Here is a 17696-nt window from a genome sequence, read left to right as displayed (position 1 = left end):
GCAGCAGCCCGGGCCTGCCCTCAGGACGCCCAAGAATCCCAAAAGTTTACCGCAACCTTCTGGCGGCTATTGCTGTGGATTTTCACAGCTTCATCAGCAACTACTTACGCAACTACCCCTCGCCCGATGACACCGGTCACCCCTGCAGGATCCCCCAACCCTCGGAACCCCCCGTTGTCTTCAGCCACCCGACTGATTGTCGGGACATGCCCTCTCTCGGCCACCAAACTTCATTGGCGAGAGTCATTGAACCTCCACGTAACCCTGCCACCCCTGTTCCCCTCGTTTCCCCATTTGTATAATGCCCTCCCAAAAGCCGACCTCCAAGAGGAACTATTGCCAAGAACTGCAAACCAGCTGGCACATCTTAAACTCCCTAGGAGTTAGTTTGTTTTCGCCACCATCCGCCTACCGGGACTCTCTTATTGTCGCCTCACCATCCCACCCGGCCTCAAGCTCCACCCCGGGAGCCCGGCCGCTGCCGCCATAAACTCCGCTGTCTTACCAAGCCAGAGTAACACGATGACGCTTTCTCTCCGAGGCGGAATTCGCCTCCCTCGCGACTTCCCCTGAGTGGGAGTCCCCGGACTCCGTCCAAGCCGAACAATTTTTAGACAATGCGTGCCGCTATTGGATTAATTGTTGTTATTGCATTACCAAAGTTGTGAGAACGCACATGATATGTGTTGTTTTAATCCTTCTGATAATTCCCATTTTGATTCATATGGAAGTGCGTGGAACTGCAAAGATGTTGTATCTTAATCTGAAGTATGACGCTTTGCTCCATTGGTGGCGCCCTCTAGAGCGCTGGGATTACCGGAGGAAGGATGGTTGAGTGCTACTTCTTACAGCTCTGCATTGGCTTTGATTGTGTGCCTCACTGTTGGATCTTTGTTTCATTCAATGTGTGTCTAATATTGCCTATAACGTGTGCTTAAGAAACCCTCGACTTTCCCCTTTGCATACGCTAAAGCAAGTTCTCATGTTGCACAAGCAGCTTTCGGCCAGCTTGACCAAACGGGCTATGGTAGGGAGGCGAGCGTCCCCTCATAAATCGCCCCCTAACAATTCGGCCTCCCTTCTAAATGTAAAAGGAGGAGATGCTTAGGGATGAACTGCTGGACTCCAGCAGCACCGTAAGTAGCGCGCTGGAACACCGGGCGCTTCCCTTACGGCCTTCTGGTCGCACCGCTCCTCCCCACCTCTCATCCCGCCGATGAGTCACGGGTCATGAACTACCTGGCTCACAACCACCGGGTGTCCCGGACAAAGGGACAATGGTCTTGCCCCCGGGTGAGGATTAGGCCCAGACGCTGATGCTCCTCTCCGCACGTAGCAGCCAGGTGAGATCATGCATCACATGATGATCTCTCAGTCTCCCGCTCTCCCGCTCTCCCGGAATCCCCCCGTTCCGCCCTTCTACACGCCCCCGCTAGAATCATAATAAAAGGTGCCAAGAACCAGCACGCGGGAGAGTCGCTAGGAACACGGACACCCGCGCTCCAGCTGCTGGCGCTCTCCACCAGATGTTATCACCGCGTCTCGTCTCGTTCTTGCGCTGACCTCGCGGGCACGACTACAGACCAGAAAAACCCACCTTTAAAACCTTCCCCCAAAAGGGAGAACAGTGGACCCCTCAATATGAGGGTTACCCTGATGTAAACAGTACAGGGAGCAGGAAGGGGCACCAATCAGCGGCTGGACACTCCAAAGGCCCGGTGGAACAGCATGGTCTTACAGGCCCTGCGGAACTCACAGAGATTCTGCAGGGCCCGGACAGCTGGAGGAAGGGTGTTCCACCAGGCCGGGGCCAGGGCTGTAAAGGTCCTGGCCCGCATGGAGGCCAGCTGCAACATTGAGGGGCCGGGAACCACCAGCAGATTGGCCTCTGCTGAACGCAGAAACCGGGTGGGGACATATGGGGTAATGCAGTCCCGAAGGTACGAGGGTCCCAGGCCACGTAACGCCTTAAAGGTCAAAACCCATACCTTGAAAATGATTCGGAATTCAACTGGGAGCCAATGCAGCTGGCGCAGCACCATGGATCAAAACAACAGGCAACAAATCCAGCACAGAGCTGGCTATTCCTTTGCTCCTTGACTATTTAGCAGGTCTAAAAAGCTTGTGCTAGCACAGGAGGTCTGCTCTGCTCATTCATTGGCGGAAGTGCCATTCCATTCCATTGTCGATCAAAAGATTCCTAAGTACACACTGTGTGTGCACGTGTGTGCGTGCACACCCGTGCAAAACATAACCTCCTCTTTCTTTGTTATGGTGAGACTGGTATTCTTGAAGGATCTGGCTCCGAGCCTTTTAATTTGCTATGTCTCTTTCCTGGCTTGTTTTGCAAGGTTTTCTCCGAGGATATCGCAGTCCATTCTTTATTTTGACCACTGGCTGGGAGAGGGAGGGAGGACAGCTTAGTGAATGTTGTGTCAGGTTGCTAAGAAACACTTGCAGACTCTACGGAAAGGAAATCCAGGTTCCTAAACAGTCCCATAAATACCTCAAATGCAAACTTGGTGATAGCTGAGAAAAAGGAGCTTTGGAAGGAATCCACGTTTTGAAAAGGTAATAGAATTTTAATCAGAATAAATAGCAAGTTAGTAGTGACAAGATAAGCACAATGGCTCTTCTGTGGATGAATAGCTTTCTATTCCATTTACAGGAACAAATTGTGAATTATTATAAATTTGCTTGATTCTATTTGCTAACTATTACTGTGAGTCACTTCCTCAGCTGTTCAGAGCACGGTTCAATTGGGGCCAAATCCAGTGTTCAATTGGGGCCAAAAAAGTATGAAAAAAAACAATCCTGATTGAAATACATAGTTAGCTTTTCTGTTTGTTTCCTCTTGAAATTCTTTTTGACCTTCCAGAGACTTTGTCCCAAAACTTGGGTTAGCTGATATACCCAGCAAGATTTGGGGGATGATACAAAAGGACAACTTGGAGTCTTAGTGAAGTACATGAAAGTCAACTAAACCTTAGCAAACAAACATGCCTCTTGCGCTAAGAAAAGCTGTGGTTGCTACTGAGGATCAGTCGCTGAACACGATTGAAGATGCAGGCTCTGTGAGAAGTGCGGAACAGCTTGAAAACAGATTGACTATTCATGACTTTAAGAAAATGCAAGAGCTTTTTCTGGTGAGTGTGTTTTCAAGTAAAGCGGAAGCATGTTTTTTTAAAAAAAAATTGCCTTTGAAATGTCACCTTATGAAGGATCACATCCTCCCACTCACAGGGAAACAGCAGATCAATGAGATCCTATTAGGAAACTTACAAATATTTATCTGTCAGCGTATCCATTCAACCATCCATTTGTCAAATGTGCATATAATCTAGAAAGCTATTACTAACTTGAGGTTTACGACGAGGTTTTTTTTGTATATGAAGCATATGCTGCAATTCAGGTGGTGGATACATTGTGCCTTTTTAGCAGTATTTTTCTGCACTATCTTCTTCTTAAAGTTACCCTTGTGTTTAAGGCAGGGCCGGACCAAGGGAGAACTGAGCCCGGGACGCGCGTGCGCCCTGAGCCCCTGCCCACCTCACCCCAGAATGCCATGCCACGCCTCGGAACATCCCCTCCAGGCCCCTGCACTGGTGCGAGCCCGGTGCGTTGTGCACCCCCCTGTCCCCTTGGTGCTACGCCACTGGTTTGAGGAGCTAGCTGTAGCACTACAGGGGCATGATAGGTAAATGAGACAATACATGAAGTGAATAGTGTTGGGTTTTTCAGCTAAACATGAGGAAGGACTTCCTGATGGAGCAGTTCCTCAGTGGAACAGGCTTCCTTGGGAGGTGGTAAGCTCTCCTCGTTTGGAGGTTTTCAACCAGAGGCTAGATGACCATCTGGCAGCAAGGCTGATTCTGTTAATTTAGGAAGATTATGAGAGGGAAGGATGAAGGGACAAGTCAATACTTTGCTCTCATGGCCCTTTTGTGCATGCCCAGGATAATGCTGATCACCACTTTGGTATAGGAAGGAATTTTTCTCCAGGCCAGGGATCCCAGAGGGCTTTTTTTTTTGCCTTCCTCTGGGCCTAGAGCAGGGGTCATTGAGGAGTGGGGGGGGGGGAGTGGTGAATTTCCTGCATTGTGCAGGAGTTGGACTAGATGACCCTGGAACTCTCTTCCAGATCTATGTTCCTGTGTTGCTTCATACTTCTGTCCTCATAGCTGATGTTGGAAAGCTAACCCAATTGCCAGGTGGCAAGAAAGCTAACCCAATTGCCAGGTGGCAAGAAAAAAGAGATCTACTCCTCAGCCAAGAGAACTGAAAAGATCCTCATGACCGTGAATTTAATGTCTGACAGTCAGGAAATATGATGGACCAGGATAACAAATGCTCCGTCTGGGCAGGACTATACATATATCTGAGAGCGTGGGGAACAGATGCCAGGCTAGAGGGTATGGTTTCCAGGCTGGTTTTTAAGCCAGGTGATCAGAGGACAGTGACAGATAGTCTGAAAAGGGGTAGGTGATAGTCGTTGGTAATCTAAGCACCCCCGATAAGAGTCCGGCAACTGCATCGATGAAGATAAACGGCTGCTTTCCTGTACCTTGTGCCAGAAAGAAAAATGGCATCCATTTATTTTAAAGGGTTGCGAAACCCAGAGCAGTGGAACGACCTGGTGAGAAAAAAAGAAGAAGTGTGCCTCTGAGCAAAGACTGCTGCGCAGCACAGAATGGCGGATAAATATTAACAGAATAGTGCTTTGGAAATGGGGGGGAGGGGAAATCTGCCCTGAATGTTCGTCTTAGAGGGCCCATGGGTGTTATTTGCTCTAAAAGCAGCAACGACTCTTGAGGAAGCTTTTTACAGCCTGTGGAATTGAAAAGCAGAGATGCTGTTGAAGTTGTGGGCGCTCAGTAATAGGTCTCTGAGCAGACCAAGTGACGGAAATGCCTGGGTTTGCCTCTCCTCCTCCTAGTGATCAGCCAAGAGGGTAACATTTTGTCTCGACCTGTCAAATTCTGGCTCGCTGGCACTTGGATTCCTAGAAATCATCTTGCCGTCGAGCACTACGTTTACTGACTTTTTCAAGCTTCCCTTCTTTCAAATGCAGTGGGAGCAAGCAAAACAGTTCGGTCGTATTGAAGATATTTAGGTGATCTGGAGAGGAACACAGAATTAGGCTCCAGGATCTCCTAGCAGAAAGTGCTGGCAATCACACACCTTCCTTTGCTGGCCTTTGGTCGTATTAAACTATAAACACATGCCTTCCTCAAGTTCCCTTCCCTGCAGCTGTCCTTTCAGACTCTGGGAAGAGCAGTGGTGAGATTCAGCCGGTTCCAACTACTTCAGCAGAACCTGTAGTTAAAATGGTGCTTGTAAACAACCAGTTGTTAAATTATTTGAATCCCACCACCAGAACCGGTTGTTAAATTATTTGAATCCCACCACTGGGGGAAGAGGTATTCCTGGGGTAGTGGGATCCAAGAGGACTAACAGCTAAATTGGGAGGCTGCATTGGGAGGCTGCAATGGGGAAGGGGTGAGTAAAATTATCTTCCTTGCCTTTTCCTTTAGCGTAACTCTGTTGACAAAAACAAACAAACAATGATTTGGCTCCCCACCATCACCATCTGCAGTCTCCTCAGAGGCATATCACAGTACCACAACACCCAGCTGATTCCTGCCATGAAAGCCTTTGACAATACATGGCTGCAATTGCCTGCCCCTGTGTAGCAACTTTGGACTTCCTTGGTGGTCTGCTATCCCACTACTAAACAGGGTCAATTCTGCCTAGTTTGCCTGGGCCATGCAGTTCTGAATGACTGTACCGAACTGCCTCAAGTCTTTCTGTGTTTGCCTTCTTGTAACTGGGTTTGATTTTACCAGGTTTTCTACAAGTGGATTGCTTTCTGCCATCATCTCCTAACCTCCCCCCCCCGCCCCCCGCCCACTGCACCCTGAAAGACCATGCAGGAGAGACTCCCATAGACAAAAAGTCATGAAGCATGGATGGGGTGTTTAAGTGAGCAGGGGATATGGTTCTTTTCCTAGGAGGCAGCAGGTAGAATCCAGATCTCTGTCACCCTAACTTATGGAACTGAACTAGTCAATGCCTCACAAGGTGTAAAAGCTTGTAGTGACCTTGTTAACACATCTAGCAATGTTTGCTGCTATTACATTTCTCTCCCAGTTCTCGTTTGTTGAAGTCTGGGTATGTCAGGTTCCTAAGAGTTCTCCCATTCAGGCACTGACCAGACCAGCTTAGGTTTGCAAACTTGTCAGACCCCAATCCTTTAGGCCAGTGTGGTGTGGTTAAGAGCTGGTGGATTCTAATCTGGAGAACCGGGTTTGATTCCCCACTCCTCCACCTGAGTGACAGAGGCTTATCTGGTGAGCCAGATGTGTTTCTGCACTCCTACATTTGTGCTGGGTGACCTTGGACTAGTTACAGTTCTTCAGAACTCCCGCACCCCCACCTACCTTACAAGGTGTTTGCTGTGGGGAGAGGAAGGGAAAGGAGCTTGTAAGCCACCTTGAGTCTCCTTAGAGGGGAGAAAGGTAAGGTATAAGAGCCCTTCAGGGGTTGGGCGGTATATAAGTCTCAAAAATAAATAAATAAAAAATATAAATCCAAACGCCTCCTCCTCCTCCTTCTTCTTCTGGGATCAGAATATATTATTGTTGCATGGTTAAGGCATCACAATGTTACGGGCAAAACAGTACCAAAGAGTCAGCCCTCATTTGAATAGCCCAGACTAGCCTGATCTTGGAAACCAAACATGGTCAGCCCCAGTTTGTACTTGGATGGGAGACCACCAAGGCAGGCCAGAGTTTCTATACAGAGGCAGGCAATAGCAAACCACCCCAGTTCCTCTCTCGCGTTGCAAACTGGCTGGTGACTGCCACTTGAGTTCAGCGCTGGTGCTGACACATCCAGACTTCAAGATGGAATGCTGGGCCTCTGGGTCGCTGGCTCAGCAGCACTCTCCCAAAACTTAATTGGTAGCTTTGTGTCCAGAGTATCCATTATACTGTAAAAGCAGAGATCACATAAAACCAGCGAGGCCAGAGTGTAAAATCTCCCATCTGTACCACTGTGTGCAAAGAGGTGTGTCTGTTCTTTGATCTGTCCCTTCCTGCAGCCATAGTGCAGATGAAATGCTCTAGCGAGAAGACCTCGAGTGTTAATCTATGCCTCAGTAGGCGAGATGAGAGAGAGAACGAATGTGAGCAGAACAAACATAACTTTTGATCTCTAATTACTGCAGCATGTCAGGCCTGTGGTTTCAATTGGGTCTAATTGAGATGATTGCCGTCCCAATAACTTCCCTTTCACGGACTGCCCTTTCCCCCTCTGTGAGCTGGCCTATTAATGGGAGCTGAAGCCATCCAGATATAGAAGACTGTATCTTGGCAGAAAATGAGGGGAACGCGGCTCGCATCCTTTGCAGAGTGGCCTCGGACAAAGCCAGGTCACGGAGATGCCAATCCTTCCCATGTCGGCTTCATCTTCCGGCTGTGTTGTTCCTGCGTTGAAGAAAAGCCTCTTCAGTTGAGCAGTTAGTGAACAGATAACCCTCATGAGGTCTTGTTTCTGATCTTTAATAGAGGGAGCAAAATGTCATCGCCTCCCTGGCATATCAGTTCCAGATCACCCGCTGAATTCTCGTTCAAAATCTGAAACGGATTTTTTTTCAGTAGGAACAGAAGTAGTGGTACATATTTCTGTGTGTGTTTCCTAATATAAAACCTTTGTTCTACCACCAGCACCAAAATGGCTTATTCCAGAATGCTTTAGTGGAAATCAGGGTAGACAAGTCATTTTTTAATAAAAGCTTTTACTATCCCTACTTTCACAGTAGGGATATGTGGCAATAGAAAACAAACCTGGCTTGCTAAAATTCTGCTTGATGTATAGCATGGGAGCCCTGCCATAGCAGAGTGTTGGGCACCTTTGCTGGGGATTTATTTATTAATTTACACCCCACCTTTCTTCCCAGTGGGATGTCAGTAGCCCATAAATTCTTTATTATGCTTTATTGCTTTCTACTCATGGACTACCATTTTTTGCATTATTTAACATAGCATGCCTATTACTTTATGCTTTGTTTCAGATTTCTGTAATCCTAGTTCTATTACATTGCTTATTAGGTAGCTTGTTTTGTTGTTATTAGTCACAGACCAGTAAAATCACAATCAGAAGATAAATAACATCCAGAAACTTCTGTACATTCAGACGATTATTGTCTGTTTCATTAATATTGTCGATTTTAATTATATGTTAGTCACTTTTTAATTTGGTCTGATCAAAAGTCAAGGCTCAAATGTGTCAAATACTCAAAATATGTCATCAGAAGTTTATCATGAAGCTTGCAACTCTAGTTAATAATGATGATGTCTATAAAATTGCTGGAAAGCGAACAAAGATATAAGTTAGTGTGTTAAATACTGAGTGAAGTGTTATGGATAAGATTAGTTTTAAGGTTTATATTAGAGGTACCGGTAATATTGAAAATACTTACACAAGTCAGTTATGTAATGACATAAGATCTGATAAAGATTTTCATAGAAATGTTATGTTGTGTTGTTTGGATACAAGTGTTTTAGTTAAAGCACAATTGGGAACTATACTTAAGGGTTCCCCCCCACCCCCAGCAAGAAGTTATAGATTTTAATGTAATCCATAATGGAACAAATTACCGTTTATATAATTATTTGAGTGAATAAGCTGTCCAATATGTATTTCTGAGAGTTATGTAATTATGTTTTTTTTGTAAATTATATTGTTCTTGATTATTGATCGATTTTTGTATAATATTGTTGATTGCTAAATTTAAAAAAAAGAGAGGAAAAAACCCCCCAAAATATGTCCTCAGATACTGTTGAGCCTCATAGCAATATAAAGGGTCACAGGAATGTAGTATGACAGATAGCTCGTGCTGAGTAGCAAATACCTATGAGTCCCAGTGCAAACTTAATGGAACAGAATATGTGTGTGTTGTGTCAAATGCAAATTAAAATGTCTTTCTCATCTAGCGACAACTTGCATCGGAAAGCAACAATTTTCAGTGCCGAGACTTCAAAAGTATACAGTGAAGTTGCAGGTTGATTCATTATCTCCACCAAAAAAATCATTCCTAGATCTATTTCAGAGTTTTCACAAATGGAGCCTCAGAGTCACTCTAATTCAAACTGGGGGAATGAGAGGGCAGAATTCTAGTCTGTACCACTGCAGGGCTGGGGTTGTCATAGTTTTGAATGTGTCCCCATGGCAAAACCTCCCAGCATGTCTTAAGTGTGCACATCAGGGAGAAACCTTTGCTAAAAAAGTTCTCTGGCAGGCAGGAGTGGACTGAGATGGAAAATGACGTGGGAAAAGGTCCCTCCCTTCCCTGTGTAGCCTGGCTGTTCATTTATTTTCCTGTGCAGGGCTCATTACCAGCCCAGGATGCTTCTTAGTGGTCCTAGTGGTTAATATACCCCTGCTCTGAGGTGTTAGTTTATTGTTTGGAAGTATATTTAAAAATGCAATCTTCCCTCTTTGTACTTTACAAAGTACACAGGATGGGTCTGGGGTCCATATCCTCTGTCCTGAATGACAGCCTAGTTACGTGAGATTTGTAGATTCTCCTCAATTCTCATGTGCCCACATTTTGGGACCAATTTGGGTCATGAATGCAGTGTGCATAGAGAAGAGGTTTCCTCCCCCTCCCCTATGATTTTCCAGACCAGAAATAATAAAGGCCAGAGAAGGGTTGGAGACCAACTGAAAATAATGAGCAAATCCTGTGTGCTTTAAAAGAAGTACTTATCCTACCCAAGTCTACTATTCTTTTTTCCAAAAGAGAAATTGCTGCAACTTTACCTGCAGGGTTTCCATTTCGATTGCTAGCATTCTTATTTTTTTTCATCAATAAGAACCATCTGCTTCCATAACGATCTTGCTTTATTCTGGCTAATAGTTCAAAACTATCTGCAGAAAAGAGAACCTTCATACATATACATAGAGCACAAACATTGCGTCCTTTTAGCTATCTTTTAGCTATCTTTGTCTCTGGAATGCTCCCAAGGATTGCTTCCATCCAGCATGTAGACGTTTGTGGTGTAAGGTTCACCCTGGACCCAGAAGAGCTGGAGTGTAGCAGCAATCCTGACTATGGGTCCTGCGCCCCTCCCCCCGGATTACAGCCTTGTAGGCATCTCCTCGTTTTGTTGCACCAGGGCGTGGCTTAAGAGTGCTGGGGATTGGAGCCATCCCAGGTGGGATCTAGTGCATTTGAGTCCCAAGTCAAGACAGAAGAGGAATTGGGGTAGGGGGCAGGAGAGACAGGCGATCCATCACTCAATGTCTCTGACCTTCTATAATCTGGGCCTCCTGGCTGGGGACTTAGCCTCTTCTCTGGAGCTCAGGGGCAGGGAGGGCGGTCAGTCTGGAAAAGGCCTTGTGTGTGGGGGGAGGGGCATTAAGGGTGGTCCATGCTCCTGATTTCCAACTATTCTTTCTTGGGCCCTTCTGCAGGCAAGGGCAAGGCAGGCATGGTTGACCTCTGGGACTTCCTAATCTCAGAGCACAGAGGGAACTGGTTTGGTGTCACCAGGTATAGAGCACAGACTGCCTGGTTAGCTGGGGAACCTGCAGCCACTTGCTGAGCTTTTTCTTGGCAACCCCTGCCTGTGTTCCTGGGAAATCTTTGTGGAGCTCTTGGCTGAGGGCTATTTTTTAAAGCTAGAGGCACCAAATTTGCAGTGTAGCTAAAGGTGACTCTCCTTACAATTACCCTTGAGTTTGGTGAAGATTGGATTGGGGCCCAGTTTTATGGACCCCCAAAGAGGATGCCCCATCTGTCCTCCTTTCAAAACAGTGAAGGAAAATTTAGGGGCCCATAAAACTGGACCCTCTGAACCAATTTTTACCAAACGTAGAGATTCTTGTAAGAAGAGGCACTACCAGCTACCCTGTGAATTAGGTGGCTCTACATCAATAAACCCTCCCCCCAGAACCTCACAAAATTTCCCATACATTTAAATAAAAAAGCTGGGGGGAAAACCCATACTGGTACTGGGATTTGGCTTTTTTCAGATATGTGATATATATATATTGGGTCTATTAAAATGTATGAGAAATCTTTGTGGGGTTCAGGGGGAGGGGTTTGTGTGTGTGGCGAACTGGTGCACACCCTTGGGGCTGTGAGCAGGCAAATGCAGGGGCGGAGCGAGGGGGAACTGTGCCCAAGAAACGTGTGCGCCCTGCGCCCCTGCCGCAGCCCTAACCCGTAACGCCCCATCCCAGAATGCCCCAGCCATGCCCCTGCCATGCCCCTGCCATGGTACGCACCTGGGGCATCATCCCCCCCAGCCCCATTGGCTCTACACCACTGGGCAAATGGCAACCCTGGGTATACAGAATGCAGTGTGCTGAGCAATGTGTGAAAATCTGATACAGTCCAAAATTCTGCTGCTCTGTTTCGAGTCATGTGCAGTTCAGAAGCATGTAATGAGAGGAGGGAACACTTCGTCAGGGATATAGTACAATGTGCTGAATATAAACAAAAGGGAGTTAAATTTTAGGGAAAGCTTATTGTTAATGCCAACTATAATGGAATATGTCGCCTAGGAGAATTATGGAATGATTTTGATGGCTGCTTCTCAAATTGCAAGAGAAACATCTATAGCAAAAGTTCGGGTTGCTGACTCAGATGATTTTCCAGCTCTATGAATGATTGGGGAAAAAATCTGGCTCACAGTCAAAATTTAAAAGAATGAAAATGTGGTACGGCAATAAAATCTAAAATAAAACACCAGCAGTATAATCAGTAGCGATCAGAGAACAATATCCTGTCGGTGATTAAAAGCAAAAGTAAATAGGACTGACTTCACCTGGCATAGAAAATATGTCAATATAGCACCTGATGTCCATTACTCCTTCTTCTTTTGTGGCTTTAGCTTGGACACTAGAGACGTTTGAACACATAAATTTGCTTTGCATTGTGTCAGACCTCTTGAGGTCATTATTGTTCAATATTATCTGGCAGTGGGTGTCCAGGATCTCAGGAAGAGATCTTTCACATAACCTACAGCCTGATCCTTTTTACCTGGAGATGTTGGGGATTGAAGCTGGGACTTTCTACATGCAAATCAGATGCTCTGCCACTGGGCCACAGCTCCTCCAAAGAGGGAAAGTGTTCTGTTCCCCAAGCGATCTAATACCAGGTGCCTTGCACTCGGCCAGAACAGAATGATCTAATAGTACTGAAAGTTTAGGACTCGGACTCCTCCCATGAAGTATAACTAATATAGAATACTTGCGATGCTAGAAAAGATTGGTGATTATTGAAGAGCTTGCAGACACCAATTCTTCCTTGCTCGCTTCCAAGAAAGTCTGCGCTGCTTCTTGCTGCTTCTGAGTTCTCCACGGTTTCCTCCCTCTGGACTTGGCTTCCTTTCAATTCTGTTGAAGCTTGATTTCTCTGAGTTCTGTGGATCTCTTATGCACAACACCTTAGACATCTTGGATATTGTTGTCTCCAGCCATCCAGACACCTGAAACTAAAACTAACTGAAAAAAGGGACTGCTAATTAATAAGACATACTATAGTGCTTTTGCGTATAGAAGGCTTTTTAAAGGGACAGGGTCTAATTAAGGTTTCCTCCCACAGAATACTGTACAAAAACAATTAAGCCCATTTTATCCAGTGGCTTAGCAACAATGGGGGGCACGATGCCCTGGGCGATGCTGCGGCAGGGGCGTTCCGGGACATTCTGGGGTGGGGTGGGGCGGAGCAGGGACAGGCGGCACCACAGCAGGGGCGCAGGCGCACGGGTGCTTCAGGTTCAGTTCTCCCTTGCTCCATCTAAAGGTTCAACTGAGACTTAAATAAAGAAAATGGCGAGGGTAGGGACATGACGGGAAGTGTTCTGCAAGTGAGGTGCTACTGCAGAAGAGTGATCTATATGGTCTTGAGGTTGACTGCTGGGCTAACACTCAACTGCCCATTCTGCTATAAATCTCACGTCCTGACTTTAGGCCGACCACGCTGACTCTGAGCCTAAATTATTTCACAGGGTTGTGATGAGGAAAAAATGAAAACGGAGGGAACCATGTATGGCATCCTGAGTTGCTTGAAAGATAGCCATGCCAATTCTGGATCAGAAAATTCCTGGGTTGGGAAAATGCTACCTAGGCAGGGTGTGGTTTGGAGAGAGGATGAAGCTCTGAAGGGAAGGGAAGCCATAGAGTTAAACCACAAAGCTGCCATTTTTTCCCCTGGGAAACTGATCTCTGTATTTTGGAGATCAATTGTAATTCTAGGGACAGAAAACCAGCAGAAAGATATAGTGTTTAAAGAGACAACACAGCATATTTAGACTCATATTTAGGAGCAGCAGTTGTGTAGGAGGTTAAGAGCTTGTACATCTAATCTGGAGGAACCGGGTTTGATTCCCTGCTCTGCCGCCTGAGCTGTGGAGGCTTATCTGGGGAATTCAGATTAGCCTGTGCACTCCCACACACGCCAGCTGGGTGACCGTGGGCTAGTCCTTCAGGGGTTGGGCGGTCTATAAGACTGAGAAATAAATAAATAAATAGTCACAGCTTCTCGGAGCTCTCTTAGCCCCACCTACCTCACAGGGTGTTTGTTGTGAGGGGGGAAGGGCAAGGAGATTGTAAGCCCCTTTGAGTCTCCTGCAGGAGAGAAAGGGGGGAAATAAATCCAAACTCCTGCTCCTCCTCCTCCTCCTCCTCCTCCTCCTCTTCTTCTTCTTCTTCTTCTTCTTCTTCTTCTTCTTCTTCTTCTTCTTCTTCTTCTTCTTCTTCTTCTTCTTCTTCTTCACATATGTCTACTCTGACAAAACTGTAAAAATGGGTTACTTACAATAACAAATTTCATTATATCAATTTAAATTTCTTTGATGAATAAAAATTGATTGCTATAGTATGTGCCAAACTTGCACAACCTTACTAATATAGCATATATGCATTTGGCTGCATTCCTCCTGTTTCTTTCCTTAGACCATCTGGAGCTTGGCAAACCTATTGGAAGATGGGATAAAAACTCTGCGTGTAGTTAGAAGGCTCTCTCCCTGACAATTCCCTCCCTAACCTTGGAATGCACTGGCACTCGGAGAAGACTTCTCGAGCACTGGTGCATTGAAAATTAACTCCATATGGAGGCTACTTAAAATGGCTTCCTGACTGTCTTCTCATGTTAAGTGCGCAGCGACTTGCCTTGATGGTCGAGGGATTTTCTGTGGGGAAAAATTATTTCTTATTTCTTGAAGCAGCCACTGTGGTAAAGGGGCTTGCACGTGAGAAAGGCCCTGGGGATAACTTCCTTCTGATATACTGCAGAATTGTTCAGAATTAGTTATGGATCACTGCCGTAATCTGGCATGGAAAATATTTTTGCATTTTGTGCTCCCTTGCTGCATTTGTGGTTGGGTGCAGAAATGCTGAGAGCTGACGTGGTGTAGCAGTGCCTCAGGGAAAACTCTGGGAAAGTCAGGTTTGAATCCTAACTCTGCCTTGGAAGCTGGCTGGATGAGTGACTACAGTCACTCTGGGGTGTTGTGTGGTTTCTGGGCTGTATGGCCATGTTCTAGTAGCATTTTCTCCTGATGTTTCACCTGCATTTGTGGCTGGCATCTTCAGAGGATCTGATGGTAGTAAAGCAAGTGGATTATATATTCCTGAGGAATGTCCAGGGTGGGAGAAAGAACAATTTGCTTGTTAACAAGGGTAAAGGGTACAATTAGCAAGCTTGATTTGCATGTGTTGGGTGGGATCCACCCATTTAGCAAGTGAGTAACCATGAAGATAGCATAATCAATTAGTGAGGGCATCTGCATTGTAGTAGCCTGGCCTTTTGATCACTTTGACTGCTTACTGCCTAAAGACATCCTTTGTCTGGGTGGTGTTCATTAGTCACTGTCTTGATTCTAGTGTTTTTCAGTACTGGTAGCCAAATTTTATTCATGTTCATGGTTTCTTCCTTTCTGTTGAAATTATCCATGTGCTTGTGGATTTCAATGGCTTTTCTGTGTAGTCTGACATAATGGTTGTCAGAGTGTCCAGAATTTCTGTGTTTTTAAATAATATTCTGTGCCCAAAAAACACAGAAATGCTGGACCACTCTGACAACCACTATGTCAGACTACACAGAGAAGCCATTGAAATCCACAAGCACATGGACAATTTCAACAGAAAGGAAGAAACCATGAACATGAACAAAATGAACATACAGCCCGGAAACCACACAACACCCCAGTGATTCTGGCTGTGAAAGCTTTCAACAATACAGTCTCTCTTTCAGCCTGATCTACCTCACAAGGTTGTTGTTGTGAGGATAAAGTGGAGGAGAGAGAGGACCAAGTTGTGAGCTGCGTTGGGTTCCTGTTGGAAAGAAGTATAACTAGACAACAAAAACTAAATAAAGTATAATTAGACAACTAAAACTAAATAAAATGCACATCCACACTGTAATGGACATGGAACATGATGTAACTGACATACCCTCTATTTGTACTATTTGGAAATGGATGATGGCAGCTCTAGTTGTCTGCCTCCAGCTCAAATGACAGAGGGGAAGGAGTAAGCGGGGCAATATTGACTGCACTGTGATGTCACTTCCAGGGAAAACCTGGAAATGATGTAGCGTAGCTCTAGGAATTGGCAGAAGCCATAGAATTTCTGCCAATTTCTGGAACTATTCTACATCACTTCAGACACTTTTGCACATGCAGAATAATGCACTTTCAGTCCACTTTCACAATTGTTTGCAAGTGGATTTTGCTATTTCACACTGTAAAATCCAGCTGCTAAGTGGATTGAAAGTGCATTATTCTGCATGTGTGAAAGCGCCCTTCCAGATGACAGTTTGGCAACCCTAAACGTGGTGAGAATGGGATATGCATTTCCAACAGTGGGAATGCACATCTCCAAGTGCTTTGTTTGATTGCCTGTGCATTGTTGCCCGCAGTTATCTGGACTGCAATCCGTGAATGGTCTGTGATGGCAAGTCTCATCCCAAATGCCATTCCTTCCGTGTTGCAGTGATAAATATGCAAGCAGTTCAATTGTCTTGAGAGCAGGCTGGTGTCTCTTTATGAAAGAACCATTCCTACCGGTAGCCTTGCTGCCGAGAGAACAAATGGTTTAAATGCAAGGCAATTCATTGGAAAGACCTGTCTCATCTACATGGAGATTCTTTAAAAAAAATCAGTGGGAGAAGCTGTTCTCTGTTAGCTCTGAGATTAGTGCTGCATTTGTATGTAAATGTGTGGATCTGCGGATGGAATGACCGCGGGGAGGCACCGGAAAATATTTTCTGTCCTATTTTATTCTTAAACGACAGAGTTGCATTTGCATCTGCCAATATTTGCAAGTGCCTGACTGATTGGAGTTAATGACTAGTGAAAGACTGAGACTCCTCTCTGTGTTGACCCACAATATGAATATCAGGCAACACTGCTGGTGCACTTCTGAGCTTTTGTACATACGTCTGTACATAGATTGTATGTCACCAAAGAATTTTGCGGTCTTGCTCTGAATACTTCTTAAAAGCATTTCAACCTCGACACAACGGTGGTGGGGCTCATCTCTGGAGGGGATGAGTCTGCCTATCGGAGTGAGGTGGACCGACTGCTCTCATGGTGCAGGGAAAATAACCTGGTTCTTAATACTAACAAGACAAAGGAGCTTATAGTGGACTATAGAATAGCTCAGAAATTCAGTCCTTGACTATAAATGGAGATCAAGCAGAGCGGGTGGCTAGTTTTAAATTTCTGGGCATTATGATTAAAGAGGACTTGACCTGGGGCGTACAGACTGCCGCGGTGGTTAAGAAGGCCCAGCAAAGACTGTACTGAGACCTCTTTAAGGAAAAAAAAAACAACAAACTGAATGTGGAAAACTCCTCGATGTCCTTTTTTTACCGCTGTGCTATAGAGAGTGTCTTAACCTACTGCATCTGTGTATGGTTCTCCAGTTGCACAGTGGCAGATAGGAAGGCGCTCCAAAGGGTGATCACTACTGCACAGAGGATTATCGGCTGCCCTCTCCCCTCCTTGGAAGAACTCTGTAATTCCCGAAGCCTAAAGAAAGCCCAAAATATTCTGAGAGACCTGTCTCATCCAGCACACTCTCTTTTTGAACTGTCACCATCTGGCAGACGATACAGGTCTATCAAAACTAGGACAAAGAGGCTTAGAGACAGCTTCTACACTAGAGCTGTGGCTATGCTGAACTCCGTGGCTTTGTGTTGATGTGTTTGGGGCTGTGTAGGGATGGGTGGAGGAAAGGGGAAAGTGAGGATGGGGTATGAGTCTGAAATTGTGTGCATCGAGGAATGTTGCTGTAAATTTCGTTGTGCGTGCACAATGACAATAAAATGCTTATGCTTAAATATTCCTAACTTACACTTATCTTCATCGGTTCACACAATAGGTGGTGTATGTTAGCGTGGCGTAGTGGTTAAGAGCAGCAGACTCTGATCTGCAGAACCAGATTCAGTTCCGCACTCCTGCACACGAAGCTTGTTGTGTATCAGGGATTGCACCTAATTTTATTCCACCAAGGTTTTATTCCACCAAGGTTTTATTCCACCAAGGTTTTATTCCACCAAGACCATGTTTCCAAGGCTTGGTTTGTAGATGTGCCAAAACTCAACCTAGGGTGAGTTCTAGAGGCGTGGACAAAAGCCCATGGGTTGGATCGTACCAGTTGATCATTTCCACTTGATC

General features: G+C 45.5%; 1 protein-coding gene across 1 annotated transcript in view; it reads left to right on the top strand.

Moving 5' to 3' along the window:
* Window positions 1–2460: 2460 nt before the first annotated feature.
* WDR49 (WD repeat domain 49) overlaps window positions 2461–17696 on the top strand; it is a 139111-nt gene continuing 123875 nt past the window's right edge. The window contains exons 1-2 of the mRNA XM_048505005.1: window positions 2461–2571; window positions 2879–3146. Of these exons, the coding sequence (XP_048360962.1) occupies window positions 3000–3146 (147 nt within the window). The 5' untranslated portion in view covers window positions 2461–2571; window positions 2879–2999. The remainder of the gene's footprint in view (window positions 2572–2878; window positions 3147–17696) is intronic.

This window comes from Sphaerodactylus townsendi, linkage group LG08 (assembly GCF_021028975.2).
Source record: "Sphaerodactylus townsendi isolate TG3544 linkage group LG08, MPM_Stown_v2.3, whole genome shotgun sequence".
Classification (NCBI taxonomy): domain Eukaryota; kingdom Metazoa; phylum Chordata; class Lepidosauria; order Squamata; family Sphaerodactylidae; genus Sphaerodactylus; species Sphaerodactylus townsendi.
This window is presented reverse-complemented; position numbering and strand designations above follow the sequence as displayed.